The sequence below is a fragment of the Episyrphus balteatus genome, chromosome 3 (assembly GCF_945859705.1).
Source record: "Episyrphus balteatus chromosome 3, idEpiBalt1.1, whole genome shotgun sequence".
NCBI lineage: Eukaryota > Metazoa > Arthropoda > Insecta > Diptera > Syrphidae > Episyrphus > Episyrphus balteatus.
The window spans coordinates 52,135,635-52,156,068 of NC_079136.1; the positions used below are offsets into that span (position 1 = coordinate 52,135,635).

At 31.8% G+C, this 20,434-nt stretch overlaps 2 protein-coding genes across 3 annotated transcripts; one reads left to right on the top strand and one right to left on the bottom strand.

The window, feature by feature from the left end:
• The first annotated feature begins 860 nt into the window (after nt 1-860).
• On the top strand, nt 861-10,134 carry LOC129915556 (conserved oligomeric Golgi complex subunit 5). The gene is made up of 9 exons (XM_055995155.1): nt 861-945; nt 1,004-1,417; nt 5,992-6,152; nt 8,029-8,821; nt 8,883-9,071; nt 9,185-9,365; nt 9,429-9,596; nt 9,663-9,875; nt 9,933-10,134. Exons 1-9 carry the CDS (start codon nt 906-908, stop codon nt 10,060-10,062), a joined length of 2,289 nt encoding a protein of 762 aa, XP_055851130.1. The 5' UTR covers nt 861-905; the 3' UTR covers nt 10,063-10,134.
• A 1,620-nt stretch (nt 10,135-11,754) lies between these two features.
• LOC129915692 (nucleolin) lies at nt 11,755-20,031 on the bottom strand. Of its 2 annotated transcripts, none has more exons than XM_055995346.1 (3): nt 19,827-20,031; nt 12,514-12,584; nt 11,755-12,442 (listed from the first exon to the last, which is right to left on the bottom strand). In XM_055995346.1, the coding sequence occupies exons 2-3, from the start codon at nt 12,574-12,576 to the stop codon at nt 12,170-12,172; spliced, it is 336 nt and encodes a 111-aa protein (XP_055851321.1). In that variant the 5' UTR covers nt 12,577-12,584; nt 19,827-20,031; the 3' UTR covers nt 11,755-12,169. The 2 variants fall into 2 exon arrangements, with proteins under 2 accessions (XP_055851321.1, XP_055851320.1); XM_055995345.1 differs by lacking the exon at nt 19,827-20,031 and adding an exon at nt 12,862-13,044.
• Between the last annotated feature and the right edge of the window lie 403 nt (nt 20,032-20,434).

The following is a 20,434-nucleotide window of genomic DNA, read 5'->3' on the forward strand; positions in this document are numbered from 1 at the left end:
TTCGTTGGTCATGCTCATGTGAATAGTGCTTAAAAGTACATTGAGGGCCATTTGTACAAATGTGGTTCAGCCTTGGTTCAAGAATTTAACTTGCCGATTTTGGCGTATTAGCTGTGGTTCAACTATGGTTAAAGTATGGATTTGACTATTCTAACATGGACCTTTAATCAGTCCTAAGTGCCTGGCTACACGGTGATTTTTCAATCGCCTAAGCAGTGAGTTTGTAGGCAAGAGGTATTAGGAGTGAAGGGGGAAGATGCTCACGAAGGGAACTGAATTTTCTGAGGGTAGTACAGTTCCATTGCTAAATTGTTCCTCTTTTTGACGTTTGTTCCTAGAAAATGTAAAAGTGGAACGTGATTGGGCACAACAGTGTGTAGCCACCGCATGTGATTTTTCAATCGATTGAAAAATCACTGTGTAGCCAAGCACTAATCCACAGGTTTATTACCAATTTGCCGGGCTACACGGTGATTTTTCAATCGCCTAACCAGTCAGGTTGTAGGCAAGAGGGGTGAGGATTTTCCTCTTTTTGACGGTTTTGTTCCTAGAAAATGTGAATTGGAACGTGATTGGGCACAACACTGTGTAGCCAGGCCCAATACCAGAAGATACAAATTGCTGAACCAAAGATCAAATATTTTTACAACTGGCCCTCAAATACTCGATCACAAAATCACTCATTGCGTGCCCTTAGCCAAACGCGTCTATTATCGACCCAATTTGTACATGCCTTAATGATTTCGTTCCCTATCTAGATTGTTCCATAAAAGTCATTATTTTTCGTTTCATTCCGTCTAGCATTTCATTTCGTCCGAGCTGTCATCATATGTTTACGTTGTCGTTTTTGTGAGCAAACAGCAAAATAAAAATTTGCTATTTTATAACAAAATACAACAAAAATCATGACACAGAAAAATATTTACCAAGAAATTGAAGAAAATGGTAATTTATAACAACTCTATTTCCAAAAACAAATCTTTCTTATCTTTTCCATTCTTAGATTTCTATAAAGTTTTCCTCGATGAAAAAGCCGACAAATCACCTATTGCCAATATGACCATTTCCACTCAAATACATGAACTATCCAAAGGATTGGAAACAATTTCCTTTGAATTGAAGTCCCAAGTTCGTGAACAACATGGTGCTCTTCTGTCCCAAGCTACACATGCAGGTCGCTTGGATGTTGCTTTAAATACAGTTTCCGGTGATGTGGAACGTATTCAAGCGACTGCACATCGACTTAAAAATCAATTGGATTCACAGTATTCATTGATTGAGAATCAAACCCGAGTATTGGGAAATCTACATGAAGTGTCGCATGTACTACGTTCGTGTGGTAATCTTTTGAATCTTACACAGAAGCTTAAAGATACCAAGGATGTATTGAAACAGGCTAGCATTCATTTTGAATTGGGTAAGTTTGGTAATAGGGTTTTTTCTTCATAAGGTCCAAGAGGAAGTTCTTGCTGTTTCATTATGTGGTCTCATGCGAGTACATATTGTAACATTTTATTCCGGGTTCACAATAAAACTTATTTAATTTCCACTTATATTTCCGTTCAAATAAGAACACACTTTATTTCAACTCAATTTACTTTTATTATTCGCTCAAACAAACACACTTTTAAATCACTTTATTTACTACTAACAATTCGCAACACTTTATTTTACTTTGTACTGTACTCTTTCACTTTCAAGATTAAACTGTATCCGGTCGGTGTTTACGCTGCCCTTTTATACCGGAATTTCGAGATTCGAAAATGTCTTCGAAGGTTCTCGTCTTTGCTTCTCGAAACTTCCTTTCCAGGAGGGGCCCTTCATACTTCCAGTCTAGTGGGATATTTTGGGATGTGTTCAGTGGGATATTTTGGGATGTGTTCAGAGGGTAGTTTCTTAATTACTAAAGGTCCGTTCACATTTCTACCTTTGCAGTAGTAGGTAGTGTGTTCAGACTTTTATCTTAAAAGTAGTTCAGTAATTCATCGTTACAATATGTAGAATTTATGAAAAGAGTGAAAGATAAAGTTGTAGAGATCCTGGGACAGAATTATGATGTGAATGTGTTAAAAAAAAATAATCCAATAGTGAAAATTTATAAATTATCAGAGCAAATGGAGAAAAATGAGTTGATTAATTCATAAAAAACACGAATGAAATTTTGAAACAAGTTAACTTTGTGTGCAAATCCATTTGGAAAATACCAAATAAAAATTCTTATAATGCAGTGATTGAGTTGGATAGCAAGAGTTTTAACGCAGCCAGCTTTTACTTACACCAGCAGAATTGCTTTTTAGAATCCATCCCACTCTTATCTCAAAAGAATTTCAAATCCTCTCCTTCCTGGTACAATGAAGAACTTCGAATTTGGACTTGAGTGAAACTCTCTTCTCAAATTTTCTTACCAAATTTCAATCTGACCTCATTACAAATCCTAAACTTTTTTTTTTCAATTTATAAGCTCAAAGGGAAAATCCGATGGCTACCCCTTAAGTTTGAAATATTCCAATCTCGCATCTTCTGAACCAATAACTTAACTAGGTATATGGAACTATTTCGTCAATTTTTTTTTGGTCAGGCATTTTCTTCAATACATTGTCGGCGTAAAGCAAAATTATTATAAATCCACTTTTTACAGAAAATGAGTTAATGATGCAGTTTTACTAATTTGAGGGTGCTCTTTCCGAATTTGAAAACCGTTTTTGTCAATTTTCAAATTTCATTCCGCAGATAATATAATTTAATGGGACATAGAACAATAAAAACAGGGAAGTAGCCTTTTGAAAATGAGCGCGAGTATTCTTGATTGTTCTAAGTCCTATCATATTTTGTTCTAAGTCCACTTTTTATTTAAGGAAAAAACGTATGTACTTGTATAGGAATTGTTCAATGTCCAATATTCAAAAATAGTATGCACCTACTAATGAGGTAAACTTGTATATTTTATTCAAGAGAAAAGAACAAACTTTATAAAAAACATAACTTGAATGGCAAACGAGCAGAAAATTGTCGCTTTAAACTAGAGATGCCGGGAACATTCGGCCACTATTGGGTATTCGGCCTATTTTTCTGGTATTTGGTATTCGGCCGAATAGTTAAACTATTTTGTTCTTTTTCGTCGGCTACAGGTCTGATTTGAATATATATTTTTTACCTAGTTAAACTATTCGGCCGAATACCGAATACCAAATGGAGACGAAAAAAGACATAAATTATTATACCAAAATGTGTGTTTTATTAAAAAATTGTATTTTAGATATCTACCCTTGCAGTAGTAAGTAGTGTGTTCAGACATTGATCTTAAAAGTAGTTCAGTTATTCATCGTTACAATACGATGTTATTGTGAATTTTTTAAGCCGCATCTATTCTTGAGACAACGTATAAAATTTTTGAAATTGCCAACGTTTTTTCCTGAGTGCCCTTTGCTGAATATTCGGCGGCCGAATATTCGGTATTCGGCCGAGGAGCGTGGCCGAATATTCGGTATTCGGCCGAGGAGCGTGGCCGAATATTCGGTATTCGGCCAAATCAATGTTCGCGGCATCTCTACTTTAAACCAATTTGAAACTTAAAAATCGTAAAATTTGCTTTTTGTGACTTAGAACAATTTTGCTTTACGGCGATGACATGTAGATTTTTTCCGGTATATGACTGATTGCGTTTGCGCCCAGACCTTTTTTAAACATCAATTAAGATATGGAGGCCTAAAAGCTGAAGTCACAAAAAGTGAATTCGGAGATATAGTAAGTCAAAGTAAATACTCTACCATTGAATCTTATGAAGTATGAAGAATATTTTTTTCCAACAAATAACAATTTGCATCGAAACACTTTTTGATCAAACTAATGATAGACCTTAGTAGAGTCAAACCTTGAAAAGATTTTGGCACAAGATTTGGATTTTGTCCTTTTTTTTTACTTGGACCGTTTCAGCTGTGAGACCTCCATAATGTCCATCATTATAAATAGAAAAAATCAAACAGCTTAAAAATGATTTCTCTTCAGGTCATGTGTCTTAACAATTGCCCATGAACTCGCTAGTCTATTTCAGATATCAATATCCCGCGGAAGGAATCTTTCATTATTCGTATCCATAAAAAAGGATGCAAAAGTGATATCACAAATTACAGAACGATCTCCAAAACCTTCAAATATACCTAAAGTATTTGAAATTTTAATCCAAGATTTTCTGCTGCCTAATTGTAAGCCTCTCTTTTCTGATTGGCAACACGGTTTTCTCAAAGGTAGATCAACAACTCTAATCTGCTGAATTTGTGTCCAATATCATCTATTGCATGAAATCTGATCAGAAAACTGACACGATTGCTACTGACTTAAGTAAAGCATTCGATAAAGTCTATCACAGCATTAGGTCTGTTTGGGTACTGTCTAAAACAGAAATATTTCTACTTTTGTCAAAAATAATGTACAAAACTACACCATTCTAGAGTACCCAAACAGGATTTGGGCTAAAAATGTTGAAAAAAGGAGAAATATTTCTGTTTTAGGAAGTACCCAAACAGACCTATTGTTTATCTTAACCTGAAAGTTTATGGATTCACACCTCTATTTATGTCATGGCTTAAGTCTTCATTAAGTGATCGACATTATACAGTTTGATTTAGAACAATCTATGTATATCTATACATACATATAAATACGAACACAGCTAATTAAAATATAGTCTAAGAGCAAACTTTAGGATTTGAGGTATACTCAAAATGTGAGCATGCAGTTTTTTAGCCTTATGCGTTTTATTAACGAATTCAAAAGTCTGGCAACTTAAAAAACGCGAGTTTTCCAATCAAGATGAGTAGGCTAAATTAACACTAATTCACATTCTGAATATAATGACCGGATGTTCGTTATTTTTCCTCAGCTTGAAGACATCAATCTTGACGGTGCGATCGATAGAACTTAAGATATAAGCTGTGTGGCTTTGTTTTGGAAGCTTTTCTGTTTAATTTTTGTTTGTTTTTTTTTAATTCAGAACTTTCCCAGAATAGAGTTCTATTTAACGCATCGACAAGATTGAAGTATTCGACTTAGGGGAAATGACAGAGCAATAGGCTTTTTATTTACAATGTGAATTTGGGGCTTTACATTGTAACGTTGATGAAATTTTTGAATGTTTTTTTTTTTTTTGAGTTTGTAATAGATTTTAAGCGCAGTCACATTTTTTAGATCGATTTAGACATTAATAAATAATTAAATATCGTCCCTTTTATGTAATGAAGCGTCCACAAGTCTCAGTTTAACAAATATAGTTACTATAAATTAGATGCATTATGTTGCGTAACTTAAACGACATTAAAACAACCAACTTTAAGCGTTTATTTTTACTTAAAACTTGATGAAAAGTTTCGCTGGGTGAATATCAATTTGGGAGTTAAGTTCGCAAACACTTGTTAACTCTTGAAGAAGAGTTATCTGCCTCTAAAGAAGTTTTTCATTGCAATAAATACCATCTATTACTCTTTTTCCTAATTATAAAGAGTTACCATTTTTCATGGAAAGCCCCATTTGTGTTAATTTAGCCTACTCATATAAATTGGAAAACTCAAGTTGTTCAACCCCTGAGAACCTGAGCCCTTATGGCCGTGATTAGAAGCTGCCAGAATTTTGAATTCGTTTTTATAATGCATAAGGCTTTAAAACTTTAAGGAACACAAATCAACATCATATAAGACTAAGGTCCACACCACTGTTCTTTATACCCTTGCATCGGTCAAAATGAACCCCTGACAAGAATGCTTTTAACTGTCCCTTTGACTTAAACAGCTCAACAAATACCCTTAAACTGGCCCTCAACACTTAATTTTTCCCTCCCATTTTACCTGTTTATTTTTAGTTAAATATTGTTCATTTTAAAGACATATTTAATTTTTAAGAAAACAAATTGTTAAAAGTGTTAAGATATGCCCGCTTGTATTAAGTTAAATTAAAAATTAAAATTCAGATCGTTTTGGTTTTTTTTTTCAATTATTCTAGAGCCTCTCATTGAGGATTCTGATTTGAACAGAATCGATTTTATCCAAGAAGAACGGGCATACGTTATCAGCAGTCGACAAAAAATAAAAAATCTTGCCCAGATGCAATTGGTCAATGGACTGAAGGAACGTAACGAAATTCAAGTCGCCAATACTATAAAAGTAAATTTAAATGCTGTCCCTCCTTTTAAGTACTTTTTCCACCCCATTCTCATATTTTTTAGATTTTTATAAATTTCCAAACTTTGGATGTATCGCTGGATAATTTGGTGGCAACATTCATTGCCGAAATCGACCAATCTTGAAAAAAGGAGAAATATTTCTGTTTTAGGAAGTACCCAAACAGACCTATTGTTTATCTTAACCTGAAAGTTTATGGATTCACACCTCTATTTATGTCATGGCTTAAGTCTTCATTAAGTGATCGACATTATACAGTTTGATTTAGAACAATCTATGTATATCTATACATACATATAAATACGAACACAGCTAATTAAAATATAGTCTAAGAGCAAACTTTAGGATTTGAGGTATACTCAAAATGTGAGCATGCAGTTTTTTAGCCTTATGCGTTTTATTAACGAATTCAAAAGTCTGGCAACTTAAAAAACGCGAGTTTTCCAATCAAGATGAGTAGGCTAAATTAACACTAATTCACATTCTGAATATAATGACCGGATGTTCGTTATTTTTCCTCAGCTTGAAGACATCAATCTTGACGGTGCGATCGATAGAACTTAAGATATAAGCTGTGTGGCTTTGTTTTGGAAGCTTTTCTGTTTAATTTTTGTTTGTTTTTTTTTAATTCAGAACTTTCCCAGAATAGAGTTCTATTTAACGCATCGACAAGATTGAAGTATTCGACTTAGGGGAAATGACAGAGCAATAGGCTTTTTATTTACAATGTGAATTTGGGGCTTTACATTGTAACGTTGATGAAATTTTTGAATGTTTTTTTTTTTTTTTGAGTTTGTAATAGATTTTAAGCGCAGTCACATTTTTTAGATCGATTTAGACATTAATAAATAATTAAATATCGTCCCTTTTATGTAATGAAGCGTCCACAAGTCTCAGTTTAACAAATATAGTTACTATAAATTAGATGCATTATGTTGCGTAACTTAAACGACATTAAAACAACCAACTTTAAGCGTTTATTTTTACTTAAAACTTGATGAAAAGTTTCGCTGGGTGAATATCAATTTGGGAGTTAAGTTCGCAAACACTTGTTAACTCTTGAAGAAGAGTTATCTGCCTCTAAAGAAGTTTTTCATTGCAATAAATACCATCTATTACTCTTTTTCCTAATTATAAAGAGTTACCATTTTTCATGGAAAGCCCCATTTGTGTTAATTTAGCCTACTCATATAAATTGGAAAACTCAAGTTGTTCAACCCCTGAGAACCTGAGCCCTTATGGCCGTGATTAGAAGCTGCCAGAATTTTGAATTCGTTTTTATAATGCATAAGGCTTTAAAACTTTAAGGAACACAAATCAACATCATATAAGACTAAGGTCCACACCACTGTTCTTTATACCCTTGCATCGGTCAAAATGAACCCCTGACAAGAATGCTTTTAACTGTCCCTTTGACTTAAACAGCTCAACAAATACCCTTAAACTGGCCCTCAACACTTAATTTTTCCCTCCCATTTTACCTGTTTATTTTTAGTTAAATATTGTTCATTTTAAAGACATATTTAATTTTTAAGAAAACAAATTGTTAAAAGTGTTAAGATATGCCCGCTTGTATTAAGTTAAATTAAAAATTAAAATTCAGATCGTTTTGGTTTTTTTTTTCAATTATTCTAGAGCCTCTCATTGAGGATTCTGATTTGAACAGAATCGATTTTATCCAAGAAGAACGGGCATACGTTATCAGCAGTCGACAAAAAATAAAAAATCTTGCCCAGATGCAATTGGTCAATGGACTGAAGGAACGTAACGAAATTCAAGTCGCCAATACTATAAAAGTAAATTTAAATGCTGTCCCTCCTTTTAAGTACTTTTTCCACCCCATTCTCATATTTTTTAGATTTTTATAAATTTCCAAACTTTGGATGTATCGCTGGATAATTTGGTGGCAACATTCATTGCCGAAATCGACCAATCTCTGAAAGAGTGCTTTTCGGGAACCGATATATCTGCATTCAATTCGTCAGGCTCCCAAATCGATAAAGTTCCCTCAAGCAATAGATCACCAGGAGGAGGCACATCATTGTCAAGCCGTGGCCCTGGCAAAGCACCACTTTTAACAACCACACAAAATTTCCGAGCCAAACTATGGAAATCCCTGCATTGGTTGATCTACGATGAATTGTATGAATATTGTGAACAAATCATCTTGCTTCGCAAATCTCTCGAAGAGGTAAACCAACTTGCCAGAGTCTCAGACAATGAGATAAGTATTGAGAAAAAGTTTTGGAAATCTGTCGAGGATCTATTTCGCAAGTCATTCAAAGAGTGCTCTGCACATATTTCCCAAGCCTTACAAGAAGGTCTTTCAAAATTACTATCTTCAGCACGAGGTCTCCAAGCTAGACTTGGATCGCAATTTGTTTTTGATGATAGTATCTTTGAACCCCTGGAAGTGGGTTATCTAACAAAATGCGCTGCGAATATGAAAGCTTGTCTGGCTGGCGTTGATCTACCATCAAATGAAACAGTTGATGCTTTTATTCGAGTTGCTTCGACAGAATTGAGCGCTGCTATGGTTGATACTAATTTGGCTAATAATGTTGCTAATGTTTTTAATTCATGTAGCAAAGATTTTTGGTCAAAAATGGAAGCACAAATAAAATTGGGAACAGATTCGAAACAAGTTGTTGGTGAGATTTGATTCTTTATTTGTTTTTGAATTTGAGTATTTTTATTGTTTTTCTTTTGTAGATATTCCAAATATTCCACAAACACAGAATATAAATTTGGCAAATATTTTGTTTTATCATTCGGATTCGGTTAAAAGAATGATTTGGAATTTAGGTGAGAATTTTTGCAAATCCGAACCAGCCGAGACGGTAATGAAGAGTTTACAACAAGGTGAACATTTAGTTCAAGCCATCTTGCAGCAATTGATGGGTAAGATAAAAAGCTCTCAAAAATGTTGAAATTGAATTAAATTTCATTGACCCTCTTTTATCACGTCTGGCCTAATTGCCACCTTAATTTGCTGGCATTTTTCATTCATTCAGATTCAATGATATCGACCATTGGCATAATCCTTTTAAGTATGCATCGTGAACCTGGATTGAATTCAGAAAAGATTGCCATCGCTGGTCCATCGATGTATATGAAAGAACTACAAGAATTTATTTATCGTGCTTGGAATAATCATGCTGTACCCTTTGATGACAAAGAAACCACATGTAAATGGTAATATTTCAAACAAATATATAAATTGAATAGAATAATTATTAAATAGCAACTAATCAACAGTGGAGAACAATTGGCGATTAGATGCATAGATTTATTTGTCAATAATCTTGTTATATTACGTCCCCTCTCATCAGCCGGAAGAAATCGTTTGAAAAATGATTGCATTTTTCTTGAAAATGCATTAAAAACAATTGCTCCCAATTTGTCAGAACTTGGAAAACCCTTTAGGTATGTTTTTTGTGTGTGTCCTTTGAGAATGTTTGAGTAATTTGTTTTGGTTTTCTTTGTTTTAAGGTTACTCCGGGCAATGTCATCATTGATTTTACAAAAACCAGAAGAATTGGTCGAACATTCAATTGAAAAAGAATCACCTGTACCTTCGTATATCATTTTATTCCTGTTGTTTGGTCATGGAGGAATGGAATTGCAAAGTCCTCATACTGCAGCAAATTGGTCTAACGAAAGACTTATTCAATGGCTAGAAGGACACACTTCAGAGCGAGAAAAGTAGTTTAATAGTAAATTTACCTTTAATAGACTTACTTAATTGTTTGCTTTGTTTAGATTGGAACTTATATCCGGGGCGCTACAAAGATATAGAGATATAACCAGAAGAAAGAACACCACCCAGTATGACCCCGTGTATCCCCATTTATCAAGTTACTTTGAAAAAGCTTTGCAAAGTTTAAAATAGTTATAAGTTAAAGTATGTATATTGAACTTAACTGGTATTAAATAAATATTATAATTATGTTATAAAAATGTATGTTGAATGGTTTTATATTAGGCTTTAAGTTTTCCTATGCGTTTTAACATAGACATAAGCTTTAATTGACCACTTTTAATTTTTGATACAATCAAAATGTTGTTTGCTAATTGCCTCATAGTTGTTGTATGCAATAGAGAACTTTTACTTTGTGGGTATCGGTGGTGTTTGAGCAATATATTTTATTTTTTTCCATTAGGTATAACGATTTTAATGTTTTAATATTTTGATTATCGATTTGGTATTCAAGATAATTATTTTTCATTTTCAATGGGAAAAAAAATACTTTTTGCTGCTCTTAATAGTGGAACTAAAAAAAACGCGTGTTTTACATTAAAAAAAATTATCGATATACATATTTTCGATAATAATTAGGGTAGTTTCTTTTGAAAAAAGTGAGTTTTAGTGCATAGGAACTTTTTAAAATGCGTTTTTTGGCTACTATTAAATTTATATGAAATAACTTTAATCCATTTTATTTGAATGTCAAGATTTAAATGTAAAATAAAGCAGTTTTTTGAGCCCCTTAATTCCGAAAATACTCAATTTTACAATATTTCATAAGACACGTTTTACAAACTTTCTCTGTAGTGAAAAGCTATTTTTCAATTGACTAAACAAAATTTTTTTGAATCAACCAAATATTTCCTTTCTTACATAATTTGCTTTAAATAATATCCCCGTTGATTTTTTTTTAATTTCACAAGCAACTGTAGAAGATAACATTTTTGAGCCACCCTAATACGAAAAATTTCAATTGAAACTCATTATGTCAAAAATACTAAAAATTCAAAATTTTTCAAAAAACGAAAAAAAGAACATTTTTTGCACCAACCTAATTAACATTTTTGCTTCGCAATTTTTGTTTAAAATATTAACATTTATAAACAACAAAAACCATGGAATCAAGAGCCAAATAAATTTCTCCGTGAGTTATGCAACCATCAAATTTTTCCTGCGCAATATACCCGACGACGTTGACGACATAATGACGTTTTTGAACAGCAGGTACTGCAGTTGGACTAATGTGAATTATGGCACACGATTACGATCATACGTTAACGTTTTGACTTTTTCTGTCTCTATTTAATTATAAGAAAACGATAGACAACCATTCGTTAACGAACGTATGCCGTAATTCGACCCCAGGTTCTTTTTTTATGGAAAAATTGTTCACACACATTGTTCGAACACACCCCTATTACGATTGTCAACTATTAATTGATAGTTGATAAATACCTACTAAAAATTGGTGTTTTAAAATCTAATTTGGGGGAAAACTGATAATTTTTTAAATGGAAATTTTCTTTGTTTTCAATTTTTTTTGCAAATTAGATAAAAAGAGATTCAAATTTATTTTTTATCATCTATCAATTGGTAGTTGACAATCGTGTTGACAAGGGTGACAGTTACTAATAAAAATAAATCAATTGGCTATATCCGCTTGCCACAAGGGATCAATGGATTTGATACAAAAATCTACTTCAAATGAAAATCGATATTAAATTGGGTATCTCGAACGAAATCCAAGTTCCAATCGGAACTTTTTCCGCATATTTCCATAGAGCTAATTGACAAAGTAAATATAAGTCTTCTAGTCAAAAAATAACTCATGTAATGTACGTTGAAAGTAAATCAAACTTTATTTTTTAATTAAGTTGTTTACACGGTAATGTATACGCTTACATATATTTCTTTTTTACTTCATTTTATCTAACATTAATTTAACATTATGTTTTTTTTTTATTTCTTTTATAATATTTTAGCAAAAAAAGAAATTCCACATTTTAATACAAAAATTTTGATGCGACATTAAAAAAAGAAAAAACACTCATGTACACTTCCGAAAAAAAATAATAATCATATAAAATTGAAAAACAATAAAAAGAAAAATAAAAAAGTGATTAAATTAAAAAAAATTACATTTTTATAATAATGTTTAATTTATTTCAGTTTTTTTTTGTGTTGTGGTATGTTTATGTAGTGCTGGATGTTTTTTGTTTTTAGTTTAGTTTATTTTTTAATTTTTAATTTTTTAAGAAGAATCGGCTTCGCCAGATGATTCCTTCTTTTCTTCATCTTCTTCTTCATCCTCCTCATCTTCTTCTTCAGAGGTGTCCTTCTTTTTGCTTGCGGCGGCTGCAGGTTTGCTTGGCGGGCGACCACGTCCTCTGCCAGGTACTGGTGGGGGCTTTTTCGATGCTTTTGTTGTGCCCTTTGGTGGACGTCCTCGACCACGTTTAGCAGGGACTGCCGCATCATCGCCGTTGCTTACGGCTGCTTTTTTTGGTGGGGATTTTGCTGGTGACTATAAATTATAAAATTTTATATTAGGATTCAAGAGATATAAGTATGATAGTAAATATTGGTAATATTTACCTCAACAGCTTCTGATTCCCTCTTCTTTGGTCGTCCCTTCCTCTTAACTTCAGTATCAGCCATTTTAGATTCTGCAAGGAAATTAAATACAATTTTATAGTTTATTATTCCGTGCATTTGATTTCTTGATTTGAAAGTCAGATAAATTTAAAAGTGAGATTGGTACAAAGGTTACTTTGAGAGCACAAACTCTTTAAGGGACTTTAGGTTTATATCGATGAAGAATGGAACACTAGATTCATAGCTTTAACCTCATAACAGGTGCTCCACCTGGCTAAAAGGTCAATTGTTTTTATTTTATTTTCGTCAATAGCAAATAAGTGTTTTACTACGCCATTTGAGCCTTACCTTTTGGAATCAGAGATTCAGCATATAAATCTGGATGGTTCATCACTCCATAATTTCGAAGACAATGATCAATTCTTGAAAAAAATATATGATTGGGGCATCTTCTTTTAGAATATTTTTTAGTAAAAAGTTTTTGTGCTTCACGACTTTGACCATTTGCTTGACCGAAACAGAACAGCATGTCAGCTAGTTCTTGTGAAGAGTAGCTGAAGTTGGGCATCTTCACCTATTGAGATTCAAACTAGAAATAAGTTTTTTAACTTTTTCCGGGACAGTGGTATGAAAATCTTACCGCCTTTTTTAGCATTTTCAAGATTTAATCTGCAAACGTATTAAATTAATACCACATTTCTATGTAAGTTGAAACCAATGTCTTCAAGAAAAAGAATTTACATAAAAATATGGTATTAATTTAATACCAATGCACAATAAAACTTGAAAAAATGCTTTAAAAAAAGGTGGTACGAAAGAGTTAATACGATTTTCTTGTTTTATTTTTATTAAAAATGAGGGCTCACAGGACTCGAAAACTGAAGCTGAATTTTGTTTCTGTGGAAATATTTTTTCCCTCATGTTTTTCTAGTGTTTGAAAAAAGGGAAATATACCTCGAAATATTTTTATTCGCAATAGTCGTTTTTCGCTTTCTCTATCATCATAATTTCATGTTTGATTGTTATCTCAACTTTTTTTATTAAGAATACATAACTTGATATAATACTTGTATCGTAATATAATGCAACAATTTATATGGCTATTCCTACCGGTAACGTTTACAATAAGACTTACTTGATTTCTAATGACCAAGTTGGGACTTTGTGAAATTCTGGAAGTTGGATTGACCCATCTAAACATTGTGTCACATTAGGTTTTTTTTATTTATCTGTTGCGTATATTTTGTCGCTGCAGTTATTTTACCGCTAATTTTTTATGTGATAGTACAATGAAGTTTTAAGAATTTACATCGTTAGCCTTATGTTGAGCTTTACATGGAAATTTTTCCACCCGAAATATTCTTATTCGCACGGAATTCACAAAAGTTTCGCCTGAAACGAATTTTGTTCTATTATTCGGTAAACTGGTTTCTTGTTCACCACCCTCCAAAAAAGTTCAAAATATGCGGAATTTTCGGGACGTGAATAACTTTTTTTCCGGGACTCACAATAAGGGAAAATGAAATTCAAAGGGTGGAATTCTGTTCTTACAGTGCAAGATTTGTTTTGCTAGTTTAATGAATTTTGTACAGCCGTTGTGTTTCGAAAAAAAAAATGGGTTAACTCAAAAAAAACAAAAGGTGCCTTCGAACAAGGGTGTGCTCGTTGCATGGACAAATTAAAAAAAGGTCAGGATCTTTTAGTGCGAGCAATGGTTGAGTGGCAAATTTTAAAAAAGACACGGAATTTGACTGTTGAAAATTTGTAGAGAAAAACTATTTTTCTCCCCAAGTGACAACTTGTGAGAATAAGGGCCTTATGTCTATTGACTTTTGAGATTTTTGTGTAAAAATTTCAGATTTTCCACTGCAAATAGAATATGAAATCTGGTTTTGTAATTGTGTACGAAATCTGTGCTTATAAAAAAAATAAAACAACAACAAATGTTCAGACAAATGTCAAACAGAAAGTGCGTGTGTTTGTATGCGTGAATCTTGCTAAAAATCCAGATTCAGATTTTTGAATCTCAGATTCATTTTTTTGTCATTTTTTTGAATCTCAAGACGCAAATAGATCATGAAATCTGAGATTTTTCCACTATTCCCCCTCTTCACCCCCCTTTTCAGCTGTCAGATTCACAAATCTCATTCTGAGATTCGTCAATAGAAAACGACATTAGACTATCGGAAGAATAAATGTCAATATAAAAAAATTTTATTCCTAGGAATAAGCTCTATCTGAGGTTTATCTGACTAATGAAAAATTGGCCCTAAATCAAATAAAGCGCAAAAGGTGCCAATTTTAAATGAGGTTCTTCAATCAAGGGTGTGCTCATTGCATGGACAAATTAAAGAAAGGCCAGGATTTTTTAATGCGTGCAAATGTTAAGTGGCAAATTTAAAAAAAAGACGCGGAATTCGACTGTTAAAAACTTTTATTGTCCCCCACAAGCGACAACTCGTCAGTCACAAAAATTCTCAGAATTGTGATATCCTATGGAGCAGGGGGAGAGACAATTCACAACAACTTAATGAAAAAATCAATTTTTTTATTTTATTCTCCGAAAAATCGACTGCTAGATACTTCTTGAATATAGGGTAAATTCACAAACATCAAATTTTTTGGTAGTGATTACGCATCACTGCTTTTTTGCGATGCTGATCGTTGCTCAGGAGTGCTGCCATTTCGAAATTTAAAAAAACATGATAAAAAACATGATTTCTGTTGAAAAAACATGATTTATAAAAAAAAACAAAAACTGATAGAAAATGAACATCCACATCGTGACTAGGGGAGAATAAAACAAATTATTTTGAGTTCATTTTAGAAAATATTATTAATAAAGTATCAAAGGTATAACTACACGGTACTTTTTGCAAAAAGTCTTAAAGTGAAAATTTTCAAACTCATTTTATGATGCAGAAATCATAGATATTGGCTTCAAAAATTTAGTTTATAGTTTTTTTTCGGCAAAAATTGCCTTTTGTAGGAAAAAATAAATTATTTGGTTTTGTAATTTTCCCCCTTTTTTCAAAAGGTGGCCATTGTGGTTATAACTTAAATTACAAAAATGGCAGGAATAAAACTTGAAAACATACATCAGTTTATAATTTTTACTCATTTACGGCCATATTCTTCACTAGTTTAAAAAATACATCTGGATGTAAGGAAATTAAAATTTCAAAAATAAATCCAAATCCATAATATTCACTATCATACAGAGAAAAAAGTAATTTTTAACAATTTTTAACTATTAACTATTTTCATAGTTTAAATCGTGATAACTATTTTGGATTTGGATTTATGTTTGAAATTTGACAATTTTACATTCAGATGTATTTTTTTAAACTAGTTAAAAATATGACCGTTAGGGTTAATTTCATATATACATACTTCATGAAGGTATTGAATAACTTATTAAAAATAACAGTTCACCTAGTGAATAAGATTGTTGGTTTATAAATTGTTGGATTATAAAAATTTTTCTCTTCGATTGAAAAAAAAAAACATGATTTTGGGCATGAAAACATTAAAACATGATTTTAGTTCAAAAAACATGAAAACCATGCTAAATCATGATTTCTGGCAGCCCTGTGCTCAGCTGATGACGATGCGATGCTGATCGACAAAAAGTTTTACGTTTAAAAATAATTTTTGCTTAATGATGGAAATGTACTAATAAAAACTCTTTGTTATAATTAAAATCTGGAGCCTCACATTTTATCTCCTCCAGAACATTCCTCCACAATACTGACTTCGATTTTCTGCCTCCAATAAATTCACCTTTATATATTAATTTGCTTTCTATTAGTTGTTTAATTTGTGTGCTGGTAAAATATTCCCTAAATTTCTTCAAATTTATTCATTTATAAACAATTTAGAATTTGATTAAATACTTTTCATTGTCCTTTTCCTTCATTTTTACTCCAAATCGCGTCGGCATCACCAAGTTATCAAGAAAATTCTTGATGCTTTTTTGTTTGATATTTGCGCATCAGTTTATCCAAATTTGCAATAATGAACGATGGACTTTTAAGTGATGCTATTTATTTGCGTTTATGAACGTGCTACAGGAATGATCGCAAATCATCTCTGCAGTGATGCGTTTGTGAATTTACACATACTCACCAAAAATATTGTTACAAAATTAAGAACGAAAAAACGAATTTTAAGAGATTTTCTCAATTTTAGGACCTCAAGTGTTTAAGGCCTTTTTTGTAGAGCGTTCAATTTTCTACAAAAATATGTTAAGAAATTTGTCGATTTATAAAAAAAATGATTTTGTTTTAGTAAGGGTAAAGGCACTAGTATCCGGACAGTTAAGGTACTTTTGAACTTTGACGTCGAATAGTTTTATTGCTATTCAAGCTGTAGCAAATATTTTGGTAGTTTCTTGGCATTTTTGCAATAATGTTACATTTACATAATTTTTAAATAAAACATTATGATATTTAAAAATAAAAATAATAAAAAAAGTTCGATTTGCACTAGTGTCCGGACGCAAAATTTAGTTTCCGGGCAAATTTATTTTAGTATCCGGACACGATAATTTTGTATGAAATTATGGTTCTTTTTTCGTTTTTATGAAATAAAAAATCTTGTTTTTGAAACAAAATATGAACATTACTTTAATATACAAAAAATTTACTAAAACAATTATTAGTTGAAAAAAAAATAGTTTGGTATGTACTTTTAAAGGTTAGAATTGTTTTTAATAAAAGTTATCACTAAGCAATTAACAACAAGGACACACTTACAGCTTATATTTTTTGTAAAAAGAATTGATAATAATTCATTTCAGTTTAAAAAAATCCTATAGGTACTTTTTTGATTGGGTACCTACAAAACAAACGAAAAATAGTTCTTATAATTAGGGTAACAATCCACTTTTCTTAGTAAACTTGTCGTTAAAACAATAATTATAAATAATGACTTAGGTACATTTGCATATGTTAAAACGATGGTTCTTGGGATGAAATTGAAACTTCTTGCGGAACCGAAGGAATTGTCAAAATAGGTAGGCTTGGAGATAGATTGAAGCACGGAACGAATATTTCCAGAATTCATAATAACTGAAGATGACAACAAAATTTAGTAGTCCTCATTCCTCAATAACATTACATTGTTACCACCATACCCATATTTTTCATTATTGCTGCATTTAAAAGTGGTGAAAAATTCAGTTTGGGAGCGCTTGGCCTACATTTTTTGCATCTTAATCATGAACTGTTATCTCCCAATCAGATAAGGGGGGTTTAAAGACACTTACATCAGCCGACATCATAATGTGGGTTGTTTTCAGTGGCAATGCGTACAAAATAACTAGATTTTTATAAATCCTTGTATCCTCTATGGTCTTTGATATGTTTTCTGAGTTCATTCTTTATAAGATAGTAAGTTTAAAGGTACAAAAACACTTAAAATTACATTAAAAACAAGGGTGTCCAGAAGCTGAATTTCGTTTTTCAGTATCCGGACACACATATTTTAACTTAGGTAACCCTTTCCGAATACTGAAGCATTGAGAGAAAAATGTAATTCTCTTGCATTAAAACCCAAAATATGTTCAAAACTACAATTTAAAGGCCTAAAAAGCCATTTTTTAATTTATCTCATATTTTCAGTATCCGGACACTGTGTCCGGGAACTAAAAAAAGTCTTAATTTTTAATTTTAGTATCCGGACACTAAAAATTATAACAAAATAAAAACTTTTTGACTATTTTTTTAATTAATTATCAATATGTATCATATTTACTCAAAACTAACAATTTTTTTTTTATAATAAAATTAATAAACAGGTCTAAATTTTCTTAGTTTTCGCAAATGCTTCCACTATTTTTTTCTTACAAAAAATCATTTTCACAACCTCACCCCTGATGTCGGACACTTAACTAAAGTATATCTCTTAAACCATTCAGGTTATCTGCTTGAAACTTTGCATTTATATGTGAAATACATCAGAGAAAGTATATTTGTGGCTATATTCGAATTTATTAGGATGATTTAGCTATTAATCACAAAAAAAATCACAGTGTCCGGATACTAACACTGTCCGAATACTGGTGCCTTTACCCTAGACGATTGATGTAAAAATGAAAAATTGCCAAGCGGAGGACTTTCCCATTAACATAAAGAGCTCATATTTTGTGAGTATATTCTAGAGGTGTCTAGCAGTTGATTTTTCGGAGTATAAAATCAAAAAAAAATTAGATTTTTTTTTACCCACCCTAACCTACATACATTATGTAGGTATTTAAAATTGACTGTTTGTACCTATCCACGTTTTTATAGATTATTTTCTAAGCAAAAAATGCTCTACTTTTTAAACCAACATTGTAGCTTGTAGATTTTATTAGAAATGCGCGCGGTTAAATTTTATCCCAATTTCTTATATATGTACAATGTACATACGCAGGCGTGGAGCAGCCAGACACTTAAAATAATGATTTAACATTAAAGACAAACTTAAAGTTATTTTTAAAGCCCAACAAAAAATAACTATATATCCGCAGCATTTTGCAAACTACTCTAATCTGGTATCACTAACAAAGAGAATAGAGAACCCACCAATTCGACGCTTGTTTTCTTCCACCCAAGCGCGCAACCAAAACCAAACACACATACAACAAGCCAATCGCCACCATATCGAATAGGCAGTTATTTTATTCGAAAATACAGGTCAAAAAAACATACAACGAAGGAAAAAGAAAGAAAAAACAAGCAGCGACCCGACGCAAGCCAATGCACCCTATTCATTTTAGTAATTTAAAGAATTAAAAAAAAAAAAAATATAATAAATGACCTTTGCGCTTGTTACCACCCTTTAAATAAATTTTATTTAAATAATTAGAAATTCCAACAAAAAAAAAAAAAACAAAAGCAATTTAATTTTAAATGAAAAATCATAAATTTTTAGCATTTTCTTTCTCTACACCAAAGAAAGGGTAGAATGAAAAATACGAATAGAAAAAAATAACCAATTGCCTTCTTGGTTGAGTTGAAAAAATAAAAATGAAAATTGGCGCCAAATTTTCACCGAAAATGGCTATAAATTAAATTTTTTAACAAAAAATTCCAAAAAAATATGAATAAATTGAGAAAAAAATATAAAAATTTCTAATTTTAAGTAGAAATTTTTTAACTAACCGAAAATGTGCAAAAACGTGAAAGAAAAATGACGCCAATTCCAAAATAAACGCCATTATTAAATTTTTAATAACTCTTTTTTCCAGGGTTTTTTGTGTATTTATTAAATTAATTTCAATTGTAATTTTATAATATATTGAAGAAAAATAAATTAATTATACTCACATTTATTAAATTAAATTTGATGAATGGGGGTAATTTAAATTAATTATTTTTTTTTTTTATTTCCTGATGAAATTTTTCTTCCTTTTTAAAATTTGTTCTTTTTTCTTCTCACAAACAAGCGCACCACCTTCTCCGTTCAACAACACAATCAAATTTAATTCATCTGAAATCTGGCATCGGCTTGTACGTGTTCGCGCCGGTAAACACAAAATTTGATTTTGGCAAATGCAACATGGCAGAAAGAGATGAATAGAGTTGTGAAGTTTGATGAAATTTGTAGCGCCATCTGTGGGAAATTTTCAACGTTCAGGTGTTAAGAGTTGAACATTTCTAAGGCTGATTACACATGGAATTAATGAAAATATCAACAATTTATTGAAGAGTGCTGGTACGCTGTTCGCAAAAGTACAAAAGTGAAAATGTTTTGTTTTTCTCGCTAGCGTAATATATAAGTAAAAAACAGTATTCAAATTAGGGGTATTCACGGTTCGATGCAAATGGTCTTGTATCGTTGCAAAAGTGCAAAAGTATAACTTTTTCTTGCACTAAAGCCTATGGTACGCTGTTCGCACTAAATTTTAGCCGAGATAAAATTCCCATACAAGTTA